The 23491-nt window shown below is 42.2% G+C and overlaps 1 protein-coding gene across 1 annotated transcript in view; it reads right to left on the reverse strand.

The window, feature by feature from the left end:
- Positions 1 to 7346: 7346 nt before the first annotated feature.
- Positions 7347 to 23491, reverse strand: part of LOC138804513 (TSC22 domain family protein 2-like) — a 33078-nt gene continuing 16933 nt past the window's right edge. Inside the window, exons 3-4 of the mRNA XM_069988816.1 lie at positions 9960 to 10011; positions 7347 to 9467 (exon numbers count right to left, since the gene is read on the reverse strand). Coding sequence (XP_069844917.1) covers positions 9219 to 9467; positions 9960 to 10011 — 301 coding nt within the window. The 3' untranslated portion in view covers positions 7347 to 9218. The remainder of the gene's footprint in view (positions 9468 to 9959; positions 10012 to 23491) is intronic.

Consider the following 23491-nt stretch of genomic DNA (forward strand, 5'->3'; position numbering starts at 1 on the left):
GGGGTAACAGGTGTGCACTACAGTGCCCAGCTCCATAGGCACTTTGTGTATGTGCATGTGTCTGTGATACGCGCACATGCACACACATATCTGCTTGTCCTTGGGTTGGAACTCAACACTGACTGTCTACAAAATGCAAATGGCAAAAGTCATCAAGTGCACATAAGATAATGCGGAAGAGCAGCATGACTCACTGTCAAAGTTTCTTGTGTGTTTTGTGTGTGTGTCCTATTTGGGCTGGGGAAATGGCTGAAGTGGTAAAATGCATGTTTAAACCTAACAGGGTTCTGGGTTCAATCCTCAACACCACAAAAATAAACTGATTTATAAAAACAGCAAGAGTCAGGCACTGATGGCTCACTCACACCTGTAATCCTACCTACTCAGGGACTGAGGATTGAAGTTCAAAGCCAGCCCCAGGCAGGAAAGTCCATGAGACTCATCACCAATAAACTACCCAGAAAAAAACAGAAATGGCGCTGTGGCTCAAGTGGCACAGTGCTAGCCTTGCGCACAAAGTGCTAGCAGGCCACACATTCAAGCCCCAGCAAAAGAAAGGGGGTGGAGGAACCGAGCAAATGGATGGAATAAAATAAATCTGGATCGGGACATAACGCTCTATTTTTGTACTTAAACTTATAAAGTTGTAAAACTCCATGTACATCAAAGAATTGAAAAGATAATCTGTAATTTTCCATTCACATGAACAAAAAAATTTTTTGATGACAATTGGATGCCATCTAGTGTCCAATTTCTGCAACTATGGGTAGTAGGAATTCCACCTTTTCATTAAGATACTATGTATCTGGAAACGCCTTTTCGTCCATTTCTTTGTGTCCACAACCTAAGGCTATGAAAAGAATATGTATCAAAATCACCAAAAAAAAAAAACTGCACTTAGAACTGATTTAGACTACCAGCCTTGAGAGAAATGAGGCCCTACGCTCAAATCCCAGTACCAGTGCACATGTGCGCGCGCGCACACACACACCACACACAGCCACACACCACTAAAATAGGAAGACGGACGCATGCATTGATGCATTGAAATAGCATATTTGTTTTTGCCTTCATGTTGATCAAAATCCTGGCTGGGCAGTGGCTTATGCTTACATCCTAGCTACTCTGAAGGCAGAGACTGGAGGAGTGAAGCTTGAGGCCCATCCTGGAGTCTGCAGAGGCTCGAGCTGCCCTGGAGGCTGGCCGTGCTGGCCTTGCAGTTCCTCTGTGTGGTGGTGGAGATGGAATCCAGGGCCCGAATGTGCTAGGCACACACTCTGCCACCAAGCCTCCACCTCTGCCTTCAGCGATGCCTCGATACCTGGCATACACATTCCACTTTTCAGATACCTTGATCAAATACATTTAAAGTTTTTGTTCAGCAAATTAGTTGCACAAAGGGTTTCATCATGATATTTGCAACATGCTTGGAAAGTGCTTTGATCAAACCCACCCCATCTATATTACGACCAGATTTCTTGCTGGTGATCGCATAATGAAACCCACAAAGCACTTTTTTAAAAAGGGGCAGGTGTTGGGGAACTAAGGAAATGTAATAGTGAACCTGTTCGAAATATGCATCTAAGGAATTATTGTAAATCCATTGTACTACTGACTGATGTATGCCAATATAAATAATATCAAAGTGTTTTAGCCTACAAGGTAATATACGCTATAAAAAAAATCAAAAAAAAAAAACTGCAGAAAGTGTGCTAGCATTTTGTTACTGTGACAAAAACACCCTACAGCGTATGGAAGGGAGGAAGGAGAAAAGGAGGGAGGAAGTTTCTGTTAAGAAACTGTGTTTTTAGTTCCAGCCACCAGGCGGAGACCACACAAAACGGGCGCATTCCCCATGTGTTGTAGTTTATAGCAGAACATTAGCAACTCCGAATCTGCTGGGCTCTGGCTGTCTCAGATGCCAGGACAAGGAGAACCCATTCTTCGGACGGACCCGTTTCAGTGTGTTTGCCCGGGAACGTGCTTAAACACAAAGCTGTAAGCCTTAGCTTAGTCTTAGCTAGACCTTGAACTTCTCATACGGCATCTTGTTACTTGTGTTTTTGCAGGGAATGGAGGCGGGACTTCCCATTCTGTCTGTCATGTGGCTAACGATACCTTTCGGGAGCGTTTCTTTCTTTTTTGCTTTCTTCCTCTGACCTTTAGCCGTTTAACAGGGGGGAGAGTCGCAGACAGGCTCCCGTGTCCTGGAATCCAGCTGCACCAGCGGCAGAGGCCTTGGGTTGTGGCACCACAGCCGTCACTTCCTTCTGAGCAGTCTGATAAGGGAGAACAGAGTTGGTGAGAGCTGGTGTGGAACTGGGTGCTGGCACCTGGAGAAGGTAACTTAGGTGAGAAGGTATGGCCTGAGTCATCATAGGTGCTATTTCCAGGATGGAAAAATTGCCCAGTCTTTCAACATGTGTCTAAACGGATAAGGAGGGACACAGGGAAGAGGCTCACCAAGGGCTGCCCGGGGGGCCGTGGGGCTGAGGACGCCCCTCGGGTCAGACCGGAGCCCCAGGGCCTCGGCTGAGCATACTTGACCCGTTTCTCAGTGGCAGCTGCTGGTGAATCAGCCCCAGCTCAGCCCCAGCACTGCCCGGGCACTACCCCAGCTCTGTCCAGACCCCGCTTCCCACCCTCCCAAAGGCGTTCTTTACCCAAGACTCACCCAAGCCTGAATCCCAGCAGCTCAGGAGGCTGAGATCTGAGGGTCATGGTTCAAAGTCAGTTCAGACAGAAAAACCCAAGAGACTCTTATCTCCAATTAAGCAGTAACATGGCTGTGGCTCAACTAGTAGAGCTCCAGAATAAGGGACAGCACCAGGCCCTGAGTTCAAGCCCCAGCACGCACTTGTATGTGCACACGCATACGCATACACGCACACACTCACACACAGAGAAAAGAGGGGGAAACAGAGCAGGAGACGCTGTTGCGCTGTAGAAAACGATTAGGCACATGCAGTGGCTGGAACTGTGGAACTGTGATGAACCAGACAGTATTAGCCACAAGGTGATCCGGTGGCTGGACGAGAACCACCAGCACCACGAGAACAGAGGAGGGAAAAGGAGGGGGAAATCCCAGGCATTTGGAGTTTGTGTGCTGTGCGGTCAAAAGACGCAGAGCGGAAAGTAGGGGAAATGGGATGGAAGAAGGCTCCAAGGGAGACAGAACACAGGAGAACACTTGGTTTCATTTCTAATTTATTCATTTGCCATTACACAAACAATACATGAATGCATATTCAGAAACATCAAACGTTACAGGTAAAGCTAATGCGCACCACCAAACCACGGTGGACCGTGGGCAGCAGCCCTCCAGACCTGCATTCATACACCACATGAACGAGTCAGGACTCAGCAGTGTCTTGCGTGTATGAACCCGCGTGGCATGTTTAACGTCAACAGTATCATACGATTACACGTTGCCCTCCAATTACCCCCCAAGTTTGAACAAACTTAACACTGCATCCTAGAAGATGCTCTCATTTTCACTGGTAACCTAGTATTTTCTAAGGTGTACGATATTCTGTTGTTTGGTTTTTCCAATTACATGATCACAAGCAAAAGTTTCGTACAAGCTATCCTTTGAACAGGTTTCTCTAGGGTAAATATTAAAAAGTGGAATGTTGGGGTCATGATACGTGTGTGAATTTTACATTCAAATGGCTGTATCATCTAGTTGTCTTAAAAAGCAAAACGAAAGCTGTGCCAACCTGCCCAGACAGCAGGCCCCTACCAGCTCCGAATCTACGTTAGCACATGCCAAGTGGACTCGGACAGCTTCCCACGTCTTCCTGTGCATTTTTCTTACCTGCTGAGGTGAGTGTCCCTCTGTAACCTGTTTGTTTGCTTACATGCATCTTCACAGCTTTCCGTTTCGAAGACTTTTGTCCAGAAAGCAGAAGACAGACTACTACTCGTCTAGCTGGAATGAATTTTTGTGAGAAACCTAAACTTATTTCTTTGCCAAGTGGATATACAGCCAAAACCACTGGTTGAGTCATGCTTTCCCTACTGATTTAAAATGCGACTTTTACCACTTACTCAGCATATTTATGTTTAGATTCTGTGATACTAGAGATTTTTGGCTTTAGGTACCTGAGTTATTCTTGACTTCCTGGTTTATGGAATATGTGATTTTTGCCAGCCAAAAAATGCCCATGTTGACAATGATATAATTCATGATACACAAATCTTACTCTAGGTAAGTTAGGTTTAAATCAGTTGCATTTTCTAAAAACTTGAGTCTTGAAAAAAATGTGTAAACTTCTTTATCAGATTAGTTCTTAGGGGAGATTCACAGGTTTGGGGTGGAGGCTCTTCACGTTCCCATCTCTCCACAAGAGTTACTTGATAGTAAAGCTCTTTATTATCTTAAGTAATGGCAAAAGATTTCACACAGCATCGCAATGATTCTGCTGATCTTTTAGAATGAGTCTGAAGTTCGTTTAAACAAGTGACATTTACTACAAATACTGACTACAGGCCCCCAGCTTTGCCCATCCACCTGTCTGTCCTCACGGCCCAGTACCAGGGGCAGCACCAGAAGTAAAAAAGCACTGAACCCCACTGCAGCAGTGCTTCCAAAAAGAAAGAACAGTTCCAATCTCTCCAAAACGTCCGTGGAAAGGGGGAACACTTAGAGCCAAATGTATATCTTTTTCTGTCTATGCAAGTCTGCCACAGGATCTAATGACTTTTTTTAAAGTAGGAAAATAGGAAAACTACAACTAAACACTGACCAGATTAAAGTCACATTCAAGTGTGGAAACATATCTGTTATCTAAGGTGGTGGTCCTCAGCCTGGCCTCTCTGTAGATGCACCAACAGCATTTTAGGTTTCCATAGTTGCTATCTGGAAATACTCAACGTAATGTGCATTTGCCTTGTCTCAAACCTCAAGTTATTTTTCTAAGCTAGAATATTCTTTCTTTTCCTTCTCCAAAGGATACTCCAGGCAATGTCTGCAGACTTACCAACTCCAGAGCCAGGAGCAATCCCCAAGCCGCCTGCCTGTCAGTATGCAGCACAATCCATCAACCAAGACTGTGAGAGTGCAAAATAGTGTCTCGCTGGGCGCTGGTGGCTCAAGAGGCTGAGATCTGAGGACCACAGTTCAACGTCTGCTTGGGTAGGCAAGTCCAATTAACCACCCGAAAACCAAAAAATGGCACTGGAATTCAAAGTGGTAGAGCACTAGCCTTAAGTGCAAGAGCTCAGAGATAGTGCCTAGGACCTGAGTTCAAGTCTCAGGACAGACCAAAAAAAAAAAAAAGTAGCATCTTACTTTATCTAACCCTGAAAAGGTTTTCATTTGCTGATTCGATTTTTTTTTTTAAAGTACATGTGTGTAAACTTCAACTTGCCCTGTAGAGTGCCTCAACTGTCAACGTCACCTGCTTGTGTGTCACACTAACAGTGCGCCAGGAGGGAAACACTGACACACAGGAAGAGCAACCGTGGCCCTCTCTAAAAGGAACACCAACATATAAAGAAAGAACTAGGTACAGAAACCGAGAGCTGGTATAGAAATACATGAGGCAGCGATACATTCTGGAATGTCAAGAACAGAGAAACAGGTGCAAATATACACCGCAAAATAAATTATTCGTATTAGTAGAAAATAGAAAGAGGGCAGCTGGCCTGAGGCAGAAGGTGGACGAGGAAGAGTCCAGGTTTGCACGAGCAGGGACACACAGGGAAAAGGAAAGGCAGAAGCAGCCTGGTGACTTATGTGGATGTGCGTGTAGTACCTGCTGTGGGGCCGAGCTCCGAGAGGGCTCGCCCAAGAGTCGCAACGCGACCACCAGGCTCCGCCAGTTCCCTTTTATTAAGCTCTTGACATTCCTTGGACGAGAAAACACGACATTCATTTCATAGTTAGATGTGAACATAAAAACTAACTCAAACTTTCAAGTATGTTTTGAGGCTAAGGGCAAAGAAAGAAAGCAGTGTTGGGAACGGAAGACCCGCTGAGAAGCCAAGACCCAAGGCAAACTGTGAGCGGCAGAAAACCACCTTTCACCCTTTCTTCCCTTAAAGGCCTCCCCCCCTCCCCCCGTCTACCAGTTGTTGGGTTGCTGAGCTCGAGGCCCATTGCTCTTGCTTTCTTAACAGATGCTAAACCACCAAGGGGGGGGGGGGCAGGCAAAAGTCCGCTCCATAGAATCCTGGGGCTACCTTTCAAGAGGCCTGTCTCTGTTTTTGGGCCTGTGCTTCAAATGCCCTTCCCTCAGTGCAGATGCCACCTTTTAACAAACTGTCTTGACAAAGCCACCCCGAGCTGTACATCAAGTATTTCTCATTGCACTTATCAGCTGGCTTGTCTTTGCCATCCGGTAAGCTGTGGGCCTTGTTTGAACAAGACAGTTGCTGAAGACAACTGAATCGGGGCTATATATGGCTTCACTTAATTTTAGTACAAGTAAAAGGAAATACTTAATCCCAACTCCCTACTCTGTTTTGTAGCAAGCTGTTGAGATTACATTGTAACTACCTACGTTTTTCTTTGGGAAATACTTAGTTTGAATTGGACTTGCATTATACTTCCAGGAAAACTATTCTTCTTGGTTGTCTAAATTAAACCAACACAAAGTTTACATAGCACCTTGGTCTCTACACATTGCAGATTAGACAGATGACGTTCTTGTAAAACTAAGCTCCTGAACTGGGATTTCAGTTAGTTAAAATTCTTGCTCTTTTGAGCGAGACCCTCAGTCTCCCAGGTAAACCCAAACTACTTAAGATTCTTATTTCCAAATGCAAGCAAAGTAGCTTTGCTGAAGTGAGTATTAACAGTTAAGGCTCCCGATACATATTGCCAAATGACAAAGCTCACAGGAAAGCCTCCGAGGGGCATCATTTGTTAAAAATAAGTTGCACTTGTTAGGTTACTGGATGTTTAACCTTTAGAAAGCCATCTCACTGCTAAGAGCTGTTTTGCCTTCTGCTCATGTATTAGGAGCAGCACGGCTACTGTGGACCCTGGCAGTCGCCACCTCCTTTTATCACCTTTTCCTAACCCCAGAGTCAACTGAGCTCTCACTGTCGTCCACAGGTTTTGTTGTTTTTCTTGGGTGACAAGGATTGAGCCCAAGGCCTGGGAGGCCAGGGACACAGTGGTCTAGGTCAAGGCTCCGTCTGCTCCCAGCCTGTCCACCATCGACCGTCACCTGGGTTTAACCACACAGTGTTACCACGGGAGGCTGGCCTCCCAAGGCAGAGCTCCACTTGCTAGCTCATACATACCACACCCGACTATGTAGCTCTGGGTGGGACCTCAGTCCCACACCCACCTTTGGCCTCCCCCTCCCCCCGCCCCCCTCCCTCAGCTTGCGTGTACTTACTTGCCTCAAATACGTCTCCTGTTCTCCACACTAAGCTCTTCGTCACTGTCAAACATATCCTGCGGCACAACTAGAACACAAAAACACTTAGCAAGCCATGCACACCTCAATCGTTTGCCTTCTGTTGGCTGATCTGTTTCAAACAGACAACCAACTAACTACTGTTTCTCGCTAATTCCCAATGAGCTACTGATAGCGCATGTCAATTTTTACAGGCACCTTTCTGAATTCAAGTAAAAGTTTGGTAGACGAGGATTTGCTACTTCTATCACTAACATAACATGGATACTGGTATAAATATTGCTCATCATTCTTGCATTCTTTAAATTATTTTACTTTGAAATTTTAAGAACTATCGTTAAATCATTAATAACATAGGTTTTCATTTAAAGAATATTCTGAACTGTGAAAATACAAATCTAGTCATTTTGAACATATATAGAGCCAAATATTTCAACAAAACTGCAGTTTAATTTCAGAAAATTTGTTAAAATATATATTTATACATCAATTTCTGACATATACTCAATGTGTTAGTACACACAAAATGATGCTTTCTCTTCAAAGTGTATTTATGAAATGTACATTGTAATTTAAACTCAGTATACACTGCACTTAATCTGCATGTTGCATTTATTAAATACAGTAAAATCTGCGATGTAACAAAACGTTTTCTGCATACGAAATCGAGAACACCATTTTAAATGAACAAAAGCTGGCTCACTTCATTTCTGTTTTTGTACAACTAGTGCACTGAACACTCGCTCAGCCTACCCCCCACCTGCTTGCTCTCTTTTAGTGACATTGTTCACAGACTAGTACACACTACAGTAAGAGTGCTGGGTGAGAACATGAGGTACGGAAGTGGTTCAAAGGTTGCAGGCATGCAGAGCATGCTAGACAGCAGAGGAAACTGTGACCAAGAGAACACTAAATAAAATACATGAAGAATGTGCATGAGATAGATATGTATCTATATAAACCTTTCTATATAAAAACAAAAACAAAAACAAAACTCCATTACACAGCTTTGCTTCTTTGGTTACAAAGTAGGTTGAACAATTCACAGCTTTTTATTCCCACCCGAAAGAAAGTCATACGAAATGTTGAAAAGCAGAGAATCATGGCAATTTCTCTATTAGAAAGTAGAAAGAAATAAACAAAGTTTTCTTCATCAAAATAGCCCAATTATTTATTATATCACAATAACTGGTGACTGCCTGTACAGATGCACTGTGTTCTTCATACTTACACTATACAAAATTTACATTCGAGCTGGGTCTTTACTACAGAAAATAAATACCAAAGGTAAATTGCCATTAGTGTTAGATAGAATGCCAGGATTCTTTTGTTCAATTATTGCCTAAACGTTTTATCTATGAAATGAAATCCTGTCTTTCAATTGCTTTACAGACACTTATAATTATTCAAAAAAATTAAAAAATTTCTGTGACATTGTTCATGTACATTATGAAAATAGCAGCCCTGTAATAAATAAAACACACACAAAAAGGAAAACTTCTGTAGGCAAATGTTTCTGATACTGAAAGGAAAGGTGGCTCTTTAGATGAAGTGATAGGTATAATGTGGTAGAAGGCTCAGGGGAGTCCACCCATGTGCACCGGGGCAGATGCAGACTCTGCTCTAACAAACCCATCTGGCGTCCTCCCGGGGACAGACGGCAGAGGACGCCACTGGCCGCGTGGCGTCGTGGAGGAAAAGCTCTTGTAGGATGATTGTCTAATACTGAGAAGGCCAAACACACCACCAAAGCATGGCTACTTGCTTTCGTGTAAAGTGGGAAGGACAGCGGTGGCACACGGGAAAGACTGCTTTCTGGTTTTTTCCGCACGACGCTTGGAAAGCTCACGCAGAGGAGACATTCGGCTGCACTGGCTGAGGAGGCTGCGCGGTGGCTGCCGGCGGCTGAGAAGTGCTACCAGGGTTGGCCTGTTGGGCAGGGAGCTGGGATAACTGATCATTGTTTGAAAGAGATTTTAACAGTGCATTCTCTCGTTCAAGTAAGGAGTTTCTTTCTACTAATTCTTTTATTTGCTCCTTTAGAACTTCCACCTCTTCTCTCACTGCATACATCAAATGGCTTTTCACCAGATCCTGTGAAACACAAAATGAGCAATGTCAGAAAGAGTGAAGAGGAAAGTGGAGCTGCTTCAACAAAACGAGGCATGTCAAAAGGAGTCAGAAAAAAAGAACAAGGAGAAAGTGAGCTACTTGGTCCTTGCTTGCCTGGGACCTTAGTAACTGCCAGAGTTTCTACATCAGAACTCCTGGTTTGCATTTAAGACGTCTGCCCTATCGTGACCGGCATGAGAGATGAAGCGGGAAAGAAAATCCAGGTCCCGTCTAGTGCAGCAAGCTCCTTCCCCACCCGCAAGGTTTAGACTGATTTCCAAAAAGACTCCCTGAATTGCCAATTATGAGCTTAGAATTTAAAATCTCAGGTTGTAACTCAAGTGCAAGACATTCAAATGAAGAAATACTTAGTTCTAGACTATCAAAAGTTCATTCTGCATTGCTTGTTTGGTTATCGAGATTTGCTAAAATCAAGTGGTGATCTAAGAATGAGGAGTACAAACTTTTACTTACCATTGCTTGTTCTATTTTGTTGTCGATGGCTACAACACCTCCCCCAGATGCACTGGAAAAAATTATAATATTTAATTAAATTACTTTTCATAATTTCATCTCCCTGCCCACTCTTAAAGTAACGCACATGTCCTTTTATTTAAGAACAAATGATACATGGCCTTAAAGGGGCAGAACTCTCTCCCTCCCTCAAATCCAGTTTTGTAAACAGCAACTGAAATACGTGGGTGATTCATAAATACATCAAAACTCAACAACCTTCCTTATATACACTTCAATTTGTAGAAATGGTTTCTAAACCCCATTTAGAGGGTTTTTGGAAGGACTGCTGAAGAACTCAACATTCTAGTAAACCAACATGGTTTGGTTTATAGGTCACTCGCTGGCAAAAAGAACCCTGTAAGGCATGTGGTTTATACCAGTTTGCCTTGGAAATAATCCAAAGCAGTATATAGCCCGTGAGTACACCTTAAGCTCAAACATCACCCTAGCATTTACTGGTATGATACGAAGGCTAAGCAACTGTCATCTTTGTGGTTTACACTCACTCATCCCACTGCCTTCCTAACATTCTTCCTTGCTTTTTTGGTGTGTGTGTGTGCGCCTGTGTGCACGCACACAGGCGTGTATGCTAATCCTAGGGATTGAACTGAGGGCCTGTGTGCTGTCCCAGAGCATTTGTACTTAAGGTTGCATCACTGAACTACACTACAGGTCTATTTCTGGCTTTTTAGTGGGTAACTGAAGAGGGATCTCGGACCTTCCTGCCTGCGCTGACTCTGAACTGAGGTCAGAGGCCTCCCGTGGAAGAGAGATTTCAGGCAACATCCATCGGCACTTGGCCTCCCTTTTTTTTTAAGAAACCATTTGCAAAAGAACCTTTACATCACAAGTTAAAATCAGTGAATTTGACAAAGGCAATCTAACTTGGTTTCACATTTTTAAAAATTCTTGAGAAACCAGCCTTTTCTTTATTTGTAGTCATGTGAACAGCTACTTATCTAAAACCAAACAGTTTATTTCCCACCACATAATGCTAGAACAGGATTCAGAATACATGAAATGACAGAAACAGACCTAATGCTGAAATCGACACCCTCTTTCCATAATGTAAGATGGAAACAAAATGACCTAAAACAAATCCTGAGTAGTATACATTATGAAAAGTGCAGTAAGTGCCAAATGTTGTGAAACCCTACGTGTAAACTCAGAGATTAAACCCCACTCCTAAACAAGCTAGTTATCTTATCCAGCATATTCCCCAAAGAAGTTCTGATGGTGAATAGGGAGGAGACTTCTTAGAAAAGGAAGTTAGTTGCTCAGTGATCTTTGGACAGTTAGTATGTTACTCACTAAGAACTAGAATATTCTAGTTAATTAGAAACCTACTGCTATCTTACAATTATCTGTAAGTAAAAAATCATTCAAAGAGCTGTCTTTCTATGTAGAATCACAATCACAACTATAAATATCTTAAGGGGTAATATTCCACAAAAGGAGCAGGCAAACAAGAGGGAGGAAGAGAAATACGATGAAGTGAAGTAGTAAATTTAGGCAGTCACTCAAAATTTCACATATTCTGGTAACTGACTGCAAATTCTACCAATGTAAAACAATCTATTTAATTTCATGATTAACCCCCCCCCAAAACCTCACAACAACATCCCATGGTGACTTTTACTAGTTACACAGAACAAATCATTATCAAGGCTGCTATTCTGAGCAAGCCTATAAATGGCTACTTAGAAAACTGTCTCCTCAAGTATCCAATAGCAATGGTGTAATCAAAGTGCTTACAAGACAGTGTTTAAAACCAGGCTAGCTACCCATGTTAACTGACGTTAACATCTTCTCTACAGACCTGGTTTACCAATGCCCTCAGCATATTTTACATCCATCTAAATAATTTCAAGTCAAGTTCCTGGGCAGAAAAATGTGGAGTTTTTTTGGGGGGGTCTCTGATGGGAGGGAAGGGGGTGGTCCTGGGGCTTAAACTCAGGGGGTTTTCGCTCAAGGATGGCATGCCACTCGAGCCACATTTTCATTTGTGGCTTTTTTGGTGGTTAAGTGGAATCTCACGGACTTTCCTGCCCGGGCTGGCTTCAAACCCCAATCCTCAGATCTCAGCCTCCTAAGTAGCTAGGATGACAGGCGTGAGCCACTGGCACCTGGCTTCAAGGGAAAAACTGTTTAAGAGGAGGGAAGAGGATCTAAGTTGTAGATCATACCAATGTAACTTCCTGGCTTTGATAGTGCACTGCAGTCACGATAAGGCGTTATCACTGGGGAAAACAGGTGACCATGCACAAGGCCTTCCTGCGTGTGCGCACACACACAATCATACGCTCTCTTGTGAATCCAAAGGTACACAGGGTAGTACAAAGAGTATAGAGAAAATAATTCATACACAAACACTCAGTTCCCCTGTTCAAAGTCAATTGTTGGAGGGGAAAGACAAACTGGTTGTTGTTTTATTTGAGGGGGGGAGGGACCTGGTAAGTGAAAGAAGATGAACAAGGCTGAAGCAGACGATGGGCATGTATGGAACGGAGTGGTGACACCTGCTGGGAAGGGGCAGGGGAGTGAGCCAGGGCCAGGAGACCAACCGGAGCGCAGCATGCACCTGTGTGGCGGGAAGTCCCACTAACCAAGGGAAGAGCCTGGACGCGCTGCCACCCACAGCAGAGGCTCTCTGAGACTCACCCCACCCCTTGTTGACTCGCTCTTTGAACCAGCAGCCCTCTACCTGAAATTCCAGAGAGTAGTTACACAACCACTCACTACAGCGGTGCTTAAAACAAGGTTTCTGTCAATGAAGATGGTATGGCCATCTATTCCACTGGATAGTATGTATCTCTTCTATAACTGAGACAAAGGTACAAATTATGCAGAATGTATTATCACTTATATAAAGGGACAGGGTGTAATCCTTGAAAAATGTACATACAGAAACCAAATACACACACACACGCACACGCACACGCACACGCACACACACACACACACAGCAGCTACCTATGTGGGAAGGTAGGAAAATAGAGATAAAGAGTAATTTCACTACAATTTGGAGAAGACTGGAAAAGCACATCGTGAAATGGGCATGACTTCTGCAGGAGCTACTTACTACACACCTTGTACAATGTGGTTATGACATGGACAAAGAGCAGACAGAAGCAGGGAAGGAGACGGAAGGGAGATGGGTCCATTCCACGAGAATGTACTACAGTCAACACAAGAAACACTTGTGTTCTGTGCTTTGTAAAGTCAATGCCCTTGGTTTGGGTGAATTATAACTTCCTATTATCTATGTATTCAAAGTCAATCTGGTAAGTGGAAAAAAATGTGTGGTAAGTATCTATGATAAAAATAGACTACGTAAATTGTACAATGAAAATGTTGTACTGGAAACATAACAATGAAATCCCCTCTAACGCTAGTGTAAGCTCATCAAAGTAAATAAATATGCAACCCCGAGAAGGTATCAATAGCAACACTTTACATTACTAAATTAACTTACTTCAAAGGGGTCATTACAATATTTACCAGTAAAATTCTTCTATAAATGAATAGTTTTTCTTGTAGGGCCACTCGTAAGAAAATTTTATTTAAAAACCAGCTCAATCTGCCAGAGGCATATCTGAAGGCGGTAGAGACATGTCTCTCAAGCTAGAAGCTGGCTCCTGCCCCAGCCTCTGAAGGACTGGAATTACAGGCATGCAACACCACACTCACCCAGCTACTAGTTCTTCCTTATGAGATTAAGGTTAGCAAGATGTGGTAGGAAGACGATTACTTCTGCTACCTGAGTAAAACTGAAGGGTGTGACAAAGAAGTAGGAGAAAAGAGAGCAGCCTTTTCCTCAACACTCAGGGGAGGTTTTCTTTCAAGATTTCACTACACTGTAAACACAGCAACTCCAATTAGTTCCTTCTGTTGTCCGGATCAATTTGGCACTTAAGGGCAGAAAATGTGGCAGAATGCAATGTGGGAAGTGGCGCAGTGGCTCAAGCAATAGAGGGCTAGCCTTGAGCTGAAGAGCTAAAGGACAGCATTCAGGCCCAGAGTTCAAACCTCATGACCGACCAAAAAAAAAAGAAAGAAAGAAAGAAAGAAAAGCATAAAGCAATGTGAACCTGTCGAGACTTAGCACAGAAATTCCCACCTCCAAACCTAATATAAATTTAAGAAACAACAAAAACCCTACCAGGCCCCGCAGTTGTATTTCACTCTAAAGAATTAAACAACTTAGTTATGAGCTCGTAAATTTACTTGAGTTTTAGGCACTGAATAGTCAAAGGTTAAAATTTTAATCCAGTTCTAAAACACATTAAAATAAAGTCTTTTTTTGAGATTTAAGTTTACAAGATTTATTAATCACAGACCTCCTAAGGACTGAAAATTAATAAAGCTCTTATTGATTCCCTATAGATTCGCAAAGTTTCATAGTTTATGGTAAAGTACTTTTTCTTTTTTTTTCCTTTGGTGGTACTGGGGTTTGAATTCAAGATTCCCTGCTTATTAGGCAGTACTCTACCACAGACTTCAGTACTAGAAAATATTCTTATTGGACTGTAGTAAAAATCTGCCAAAGGCCACTGAAATATAGCTAAAATTAATTTAATCCCTCTCACTATGCTAGTGAATAACTACTTTAGCATTACCTAATTCAAAAAGGGACTGTGACATAGGAAAAAGAAAATTGTGAATTAACATATTATGAAATCTAAAGGATTATAAGATTCTCTTTTCACCACATTAGAATTGTGGCTAAATAGGTACATTATCAGCAACAAAAAGATTTTAACTGCCAACCATTTTTTCCTTATTTGAACCTAGAGCCATTTCTTTGAACATTTCCAGGCAATAATCATCATGTAATTTAGACTAGTGAATGACAAAACATTTTACACATCAGTTCATAAAGTAACTTTTATGAATCAATTCTAAGTTGACCATAGACATGAGTCTGTAGATAAGACTCAGATATCTGATACACTATTCCTCACATTCTCTCTTTAGGCTTCTTCCTTTCTTGCCACGGGATTCACCTCTCTAATTCTTCCATAAATAACTTGTTGTTTTCAGCAAATGTTCTTGAGTTAAAGGCAGGAACTATGATCTCAAAAGATCTACTTATTCCAATACTCTGCATATAACTGATTAAACTACTCACAAAAGAGGAATACAATGTGCACAATTTAAGTGTAATTTTCTTTTCTTTTTTTGGGGGGGGTCCAGTCATGGGGCCTGAACTCTGAGTCTGGGCACTGTCCCTCAGCTCTTCAGCTCAAGGCTAGCGCTCTACCACTTGAGCCACAGCACCACTTCGGCTTTTTTCTTCTTGCTTATGTGGTGCTGAGGAATAGAACCTGGGGCCTCAGGCATGCAAGGCAAGCGCTCTACCACTGAGCCACCTTCCCAGACCCTTAAGTGTAATTTTCTAATTACACTTTCTTCAGTATGGGCTGAAGTTATGTTGGGCTTATTATGCCTTAGACAAAGATCTAACTGGGGCTGGAAATGTGACTTAGTGGTAGCATGCTTGCCTATAGGATACATGAGGCCCTGGGTTTGATTCCTTAGTGCCACATAAACAAAATGATTGCTTTCTCCCTGATAAAGATAGGTTAATGAATAAATAAAAATTTCCCCTACTCCCACCCCCCATCCCCACTCCACTTCAGTGTTTTACTCACTGAGAAAGTACAGCAATTCCTTTGCTATGCTACAGTAGTTCCATATCCTGATCTAGGTGATACAAGTATTTTCTACTGCAAGGAACATCATGGAAGATGACCTTGACAAAGAGTTATCACACTGCAATCATGGATGTAGATCCAGGGGAAGAAACAAAAGAAACCAAATGCTCTCCTGAAGGCCAGACAAGGCCCAAGGATTATGGGATTGGTCAGATTTGACAGTGCTTGAAAGAGAACTCTCACAGCCGTGCCTTTAAGCATTCCTTATAAGTGAGCGGATATCCTCAGAATTCTGAGAATTCACTCATTACATTAGCCGACCAGGGCACAAATAAAGGTACTGCAAGAAGTCCTTGGGTCACCACTGGAATCAACAATAAGAAGTATGGAAGGTATCCTGTGATGTTACAATAGGCAAGGTCTCCTTATCCATTTCCAAAAGGCCTAGGAACTATGTGTTATATTACATATCTGGCTTGAAAACTGCACCCGTATTACAGAATAGGACCCTGTAAACACAGAATTAATTACCTATAGAATGCAGGTTCATTTTCTTCACAAAGTGGTAGCCTCGCCAATGTTCTTCTATGACTTAAGTGGCTGCTTCACGTTTTAAGAGTCTGTTACACAGGAAAGGTATTGCATTCAGCTTTCCCTGACCCCTATCAGTTTAATCACAAGTCTACCTACTTACTAAATGTTCTACAGCTATCATCTCTCTCATCTCTTCTCAGATAACAGCTGGCTGTATACTTTCCTAGTTGAAATCCAACTTTTTTTTTTTTTTTTGGTCGGTCCTGGGGCCTGAATTCTGGGCCTGGGCGCTGTCCCTCCACTCTTCAGCTCAAGGCCAGTGCTCTACCACCTGAGCCACAGCACCATTTTCGGCTTTTTCTGCTTTTGTGGTGCTGAGGAAATCAAACCCAGGGCCTCATGCATGCAAGGCAAGCGCTCTACCACTGAGCTACTTTCCCAAGCCCGAAACCCAACCTTTTAAACTGGTCATTATTAGTTGATTCATAAAGATACAAAGAGGGAAATAGAAGCAAGATGGCAAGGTAAACATTACCGAAGTGTTCGAATGCTGGATGACAAACGTGGAAGGAACACTGGAGAAAAATGCTGGGACAAGTCGTAAGAAGGAATGAACACTATTTTCCCTTCCAACTCACTCACAATTCTAAGGATTCAGTGAGAGTGTAGTGTCTGGTACCTGGCAAACATTTAACATGCTACCAATATATTTATAGTGACCAAAATCTAATATCACAAAACTACAAACACTCAATTGGGAGTAGTTTCATTTGATTCTTGTCTCTACTTGTACATAACAATTTGACCAAATTATGTGATACTGTATTCAACAGGGGTTTTAATATATTTAGAACAGTTACCAGAGGTTGAGGGTACAATGTCAAATAAATATTCCAGAGTTAATAAGCTTACTATTTAGGACAAAAATATATGTTTCAGACATGGCAAGTGCTAAAATAGAATGGGATTTTACCGGGTATTTTGTGGGGCAAATAATGTCTAGGCAGGGGAAGTAGTAAGGGAAGTTCAGCGGCTGAATGAATACACACGCACACAGCCACCTTAGAAAACTCAAGCAAGAGCAGTCTCAAGGGGCAGCCTGGATCACAGGGTGCCTCGTGCTCAAACCTGACGTGTGGAGTGGCAGCCTCTCTGGGTAAAAGGCCAGCAAGAAGGCGGAATAGTGACCAGGTAGAGAGGAGCTGGGCAGACTGCTAGGCGGGCCGCATGGTGGCAGCGGAAAGGGACGCCTGACCTCAGGACATGCCTCGCTTGAGTACTACAGACTGGGAGCACTTGATGGCTGCCGAAAGCATTGCTTTCACTACAGTGAAGAATGTGAGCAGAGTCTGAGGACTCCAGAAACACTCTGTCAAGGCCTGTCAGTCGAGTGGTCTAGAAAATACAATCGGTTAGCTAAGGGGGAAAAGAAGGAAAGGAACATGTCAAGATATCAAAGTAGCAGGTGTCTGTCCAACATCCAAAACCTGTATTGGGGGGGGGGGCAGCTGTGGACACTACTGAGGGCCTCATGGATGAAGGCACTGACCTCATCACGTCTGAAGGGGCTGGGCCGTTCGGAGCGGGAGGAATCAGCTTGTACGCCTGTGCTCACACCCCCTCTACTTCTACCTCCCCTACTGCTGCCTCCCCTCGGGCCAGGACCCTGGATCCAAGCGACCGTCAACGGACACCTCCATGAGCCAAAAGAAACCCTTCCTTTCTTCAATTCTTTCCTCGGGTGTTTTGTCAGGGACGAAAGTGACTGGCACAGGGAACCAGGCCTCCGCCCAGTCTTCAGGTGGAATCCGGGGGAGCTGAGAGAAGCAGCATGCCGTCCAGCGGGACTGCAGAAAAGCAGGGTGCTGGTCAGAGTGGCAAGGTGAACAGCAGAAACGCCACTTGTGTGTTACACTCTGGCAAACTGCCATGCACTATGTCCATACCCTGAGACATCGTGTGATCCCGAGTTTAAAGTGACAGGCTAGTTTATCTGCTAGAGGAAAACTCGAGGCACCACAGCCCAGGTACTGCTGACTGGCTTTTTCACCAGTTTTACAGGAAGAATCTAGCGCGAAAACCAGGGCATTTTAACTTTGGATTTAGGCAGAAAAGGAGTGTGGTCGAAGACACTGGTGACGTGGACAGGCAAGCTGCCCTGTGGAACCCCGACCACTCAGGCTCAGGGAATAAAGGTGCAAGCTCCATCTGCAGGCTTTGCTTAGGGAAGAGTGGAGGCAAGGGCTCACACCGGGCTGTGTGTGGCAGCAGATCTGTGTGTTGTCCACAATGCCCATTTTACAAGAATGCAGAACGTGACAGTTGTGGGACCAGTGACACGTCTACCAAGATTTCAAAGGAGGACCAGGCAATTGTGTGGCAGGACTGGAATGTCTGCCTGCCAGTGGTCAGGCAGGGGGCAGGACAGAAGCACGGGGCTTCTGCCAAGCAACGTGACCGGCACCAAGCCAGTAACAGTTTGCCCATGCTCGCTGCCGCTGAGAAGGCAAGGGAGGGGCTGCCCACATTTCTGGAGTGCAAACCAGGCCACCGTACAGCAGATGCCAGGCGTGGAGCTACGGCATTTCAAGGTCTGCGCGACAAGGTCTTGCACCGGTTCCTCCTGTTTATGTCCCCATGCTTTCCCTTTAGGATAGGATGTTTACCCTGTGCCACTGTTAGGTCCCAAGTATGTAACTTCGTTTTGATTATTACAGAGGCTCATAAAAAGTCTGAGTTTAGTCTCAGAATAATGCGACTGCTAAGTCTATGGGGGTTCATGGAGATGAACTAGCATACTTTGCATACTGAGATGGGCATGGGCTCTCAGGAGCCAGGAGCCGAGCGCTCAAGTTTGGATAGAATGTGCCTCCTAACGGGATCATGGGAGGAAACACTGGAGATGGACTGGAAGGCAGTCAGAACATAAGGGCACCCTGGTGAACCTATGCATAAATTCACAGCAAACAGGCTGAAGAGGCGGGGCCTAATTGGAGGAAGCCGGCCACTAGGGGTCACCCTTTGATGGGTGTGACCTTGTCTCTAGACCCTTCTGGTCCTACCTCTCCTGCACTTGCATCCTACAGTGGGGGCTACAAACTGAGGTCATGAGCATGCTCTTCTGTCAAGGACAAGCTGCCTCACTACAGCCTGCAAATACAGAAACGAGCTGACGCTGAGAGCCAACATAAACCCTTCCTCGCAAGCTACCGTTCAGACTTCTGTCACAGTGATTATGTGACACATCAGTATTTGCTTTTAATTTTTAGTACTTCAAAATTACTGAAAAGCTATCACAACTACAATTATTCACACACATACATGTATGTTTTGAAAAAATGTATGTGCATTGTGTGTGCTGAAAGGAAATATGTGAGCACAGATAATTCTCTATGAAGTTGTACATTTTTAATTGCAGCGTAAAGGAAGAAAGCTGACACTTGGTCTGCAGACATTATCAATTTAACTGAAATAACAAATGCTTAGGTATGTGAATCGTGGCAGAGTTGTTCATCTTAACCCCATATGTGTCTGATCGGAGCCTTGTGCGGGTAGGCCAGCGCTCTACACTGCTTCTTTTTGAGACAAGGTCTTGCACCGCGGCTTGTCTGGCTTTGAGTGCAGTCTTCCTGCCTCTGCCTCCCACAGGCTGGGTAGCTGGGCACATCACACCCACTGTGAGCCATATTTAAAACACAGCATTTTATTACAAATACGTAAAAGCAGGAAAAGACTAAAAGGTTTGGGGCTCAACTGAGGAATAAAAATAAAACAATCAAAAGGATATGAACCTAAGTAATGCCCAGAAAAAAATTCATCTGCCCGAAAGAATAAAAATTTTGCCTGATGCTTTAGAAAGTAAGCATAAGTTTCTCAATGATTCAGAGAAAAGGGCAAATGGGAAATTCCCACAAAGCAATCAATAGGGAGTTTTACTATTTCCCATTACCTCAAGAAACATTTGGAGCTCAAGGGAGCTTTTAAAATGCCCTCTCGTGTTTGCTATTTCAGATTACAAATATTAAAAAGTGAGTTCCTTAAAGCTTACTTTTAATATAATGCTATCACATTTCTTATACTAAAACTTCTTAAAATGTGCATTTGCTTATATATAATTATGTATATAGTCATAGCCAGTAAGCATGCATAGAACTTATTTTCTAATGCAATAAATAGATAGTAAACAACTCACATTATAGGTTTTTGGCAAATGCTTTAAAAGGTGATGCTGTAATAGAGTGGCTCAATGTTAAGCTCAATGTGAATCAGATTTATGTATTCACATCTTTACAAAGTATAAAAATATCCTTTCTTATCTTTCAAGCTTTTCAGGGCTACTTTGCACACCAGCAGTCAGAAAGCCAAACTGGACTTTCAGTTCAGCCACTCAATGGCTATGACTTGAGCAAATTACTTAATCTCTGCTCAACTGCTCTTACATTCACTTTTTTCCTCTGTAAACTGAGGATCCTGGTTTTATCTACAGAATTATGACTTAATAGGAGGGGTCAAAAATATTTAGCATACTGACAGAATATTCAGTAGCAAATGAACGACTTTGTGGAGAAACCTAATTGATGCTGGTACACAAATTTAAAGTATGAAACTTCTAAAAACCCAGCCAGGTTCTGGTTTGTTCTGCTTACTAAATGAGTATGGGTCAGTGGAATCAATGTTCTTGATAGAAATTTTGAGTCACACCCTGGGTGTCTAGTAAGACTTACCCCTCTGAACACACAACATTCTGTAACAATATTAACATGTTTCAAATTGTGACAAATGTTCTCAACAAACGTACACAAAGCTGAAGAGACTAAACAATCCTTCCCCAAGTTCCACAAAGCTCATAACCCAGAATTGCCCTTAACTTCTAACTATGGACATTTATATTTAGGAAAATTAAGTTAAAAGGAAAGTATACAGGATAAAAAACAACTAATTAACTGTATTCCTTCCAGACTTCAACTGGTCACAATTATTAATGAATACAAAGTTATAAAATGCTATCCCAGAAAAAATTAGAACCTTATTCAAAAGACACGAGTAAGTGTGAGTGTGCCAGGGAGACATGAACAAATCTCTGGTTAAGGGTCAAACTGGATACGCATGGCCTGCTTAGGTGGCCCACAACTTTTGGGATTTTTGTAAAAGAACTTCAAGAAGTTTTGGTAGACTTGCAAAATAAGTACACCATACCTTAGCAAGAATATTAATTCTACAACTGTATGACTCTAAAGGTAACGTAGCCCTGACTTTTCTCCATTTGCAAATGAAATGGTTTTTAACCTGAGCTAAACTAAAAGTCAGCTCCTTCAATATATTTTATAAAAACAAAGCAAAAAAATAACAAAATGCAAAAAACAAATTAATTTTTTCCTAAGCAGAATTTCTGAGAAGAATTTCCAAGACATGAAAAAATTATACTGACTTCTACTATAATATTTTCATGTGATACTAGCATCTGTGGTATTATCAATATGAAATTGAGAAAAGTTTTGGCTTTTTAGAAACGTCTAGAAGATATCTTTTATCAAGAAAGCAAAATCTTCAAAAAGCAATAAATAAATTAAAACAATGGTTTATAAATAAAATGGATTTTTTTAAAGGAAAGACTTTTCAAATATCTTCTGATATGTTGTAAGCATCTACAGCAGATGTGACAGCAGTATGTAAATATTCCACTGTAATAGAAACTTGCATTCTTAAACTGGTGTATTTATTAAACACCACTGCAGATAGGGCCTTGAGTCTTGTGACCCTGAAAAGATGACATCATCCAAGTATTTAAAATTATACCTTCTAATTTATATTCCATACTCTTAATACACGTGCTCATTTGTTCATAGAAAGTCATCTCAAGACAATAACATCAGGTATAACACATAAAATCTAATCCATTAAGTCTTACCAATGTATGACCTGATGAGACACTCTTGTGCACAACATTCAGTCCTTAGAGGCTAGAATAACCCTCCAACCATTTGAGGGATCACAACTTTTAAACTTTCGGCTTTCGATCATTATTATGTCACATTCCTCCTCCGATGCTGAATTCTAAAAAAAATTCTAGCAAAGAGTTTAAGTAAATAAGTGTTTTAATCAAATAGTCTTTAAAAATCTTTTATAGCAAAATTTTATGTTTTACCATGATTACACAATTGATATTTTATACTTTATTTAATGTAAAATATTTCCATATTTGGTCTGGATACTTCAAACTTTAAACTTCACCAAGGCCTTTCAAGCCATCAGGAATACTTATCCGTGAAGAGTCAAGTAGAAATGGAACCAATTACAGGTTTAAGATTATGATCCAGAAATGATTACTGAACACCATATAACCTGGCATAGACAGTTTTATAGTCCTATAAAATGGCATTTCCGATCTATTGTTTGGTCCACCTCCACATTTGAGTTTCTAGACTCTAGCACAGATGGCTGGATCTACATGGATCATTCAAATGCTTAAGACAGCATTCCGATTTTATTCCTATATTAACAAGAAGTCTCTCTACTACCCAATTATTAATGTTGATGGAAAAAAATGTTTGTACTTTATGTAACAGACCTAATCCATCTTATTCAGCAGTGGTCCTACTTTCGTGAATATGGGAACTGAAGAAAACTGGCAGGAGGAAGGTCTAGTAGTGGCAAAAATAAGAATGTCATCACTTTCTAAAGAAAGCTTTCAACTGTACATCTATTTCAATTCCTGAAGAATAACATCATTTTTTGCCTGACAAGAATGTGTACCAGTTGCCAGTAAGCCACAGAAAAGGGAACCCTCGTGGGGATACAGTTTTACCTAAATAAAATGATACAATGGGTCAAGGAAAGAAAGAGGTCTCACTGCAAAGGGGAAGTATGCACAAAGCTACAGGAAACGCAAGGGCACAGCCCTGAAAATGCATGAGCTAGATAGACAAAGGACAGATCTGTGACTTCTAGTGGAACTTTTCTATGGGGATTTACACATCTTTCCAAATGTAATCTCACAACACATTTGACTTCAATAAGAATCATGTTTTTTTTAATAAGCATGGCCTTATAGTAAAAATCACCCGGTGAAGGCAAAAATCCATATGGTAGAAAAATGTTTGAAAGTTGTGGTTATTTCATGAACACATTACCAAAGGTTTCTAGAAAGACTTTATACAACTATGATCTATCCATCAGAATAGCAAATTATTTCCTAATGTTTATTTTTGATGATTACTTCTTTGTGGGACATATCGCATAAGAAGATACTGTATGTGCTTGTGTACTAGAGGAAACATGCATAGGGAGTAAAGTAAATGC

This window comes from Dipodomys merriami, unplaced genomic scaffold (assembly GCF_024711535.1).
Source record: "Dipodomys merriami isolate MVZ:Mamm:240054 unplaced genomic scaffold, mDipMer1.0.p SCAF_367, whole genome shotgun sequence".
In the NCBI taxonomy this organism is placed as follows: domain Eukaryota; kingdom Metazoa; phylum Chordata; class Mammalia; order Rodentia; family Heteromyidae; genus Dipodomys; species Dipodomys merriami.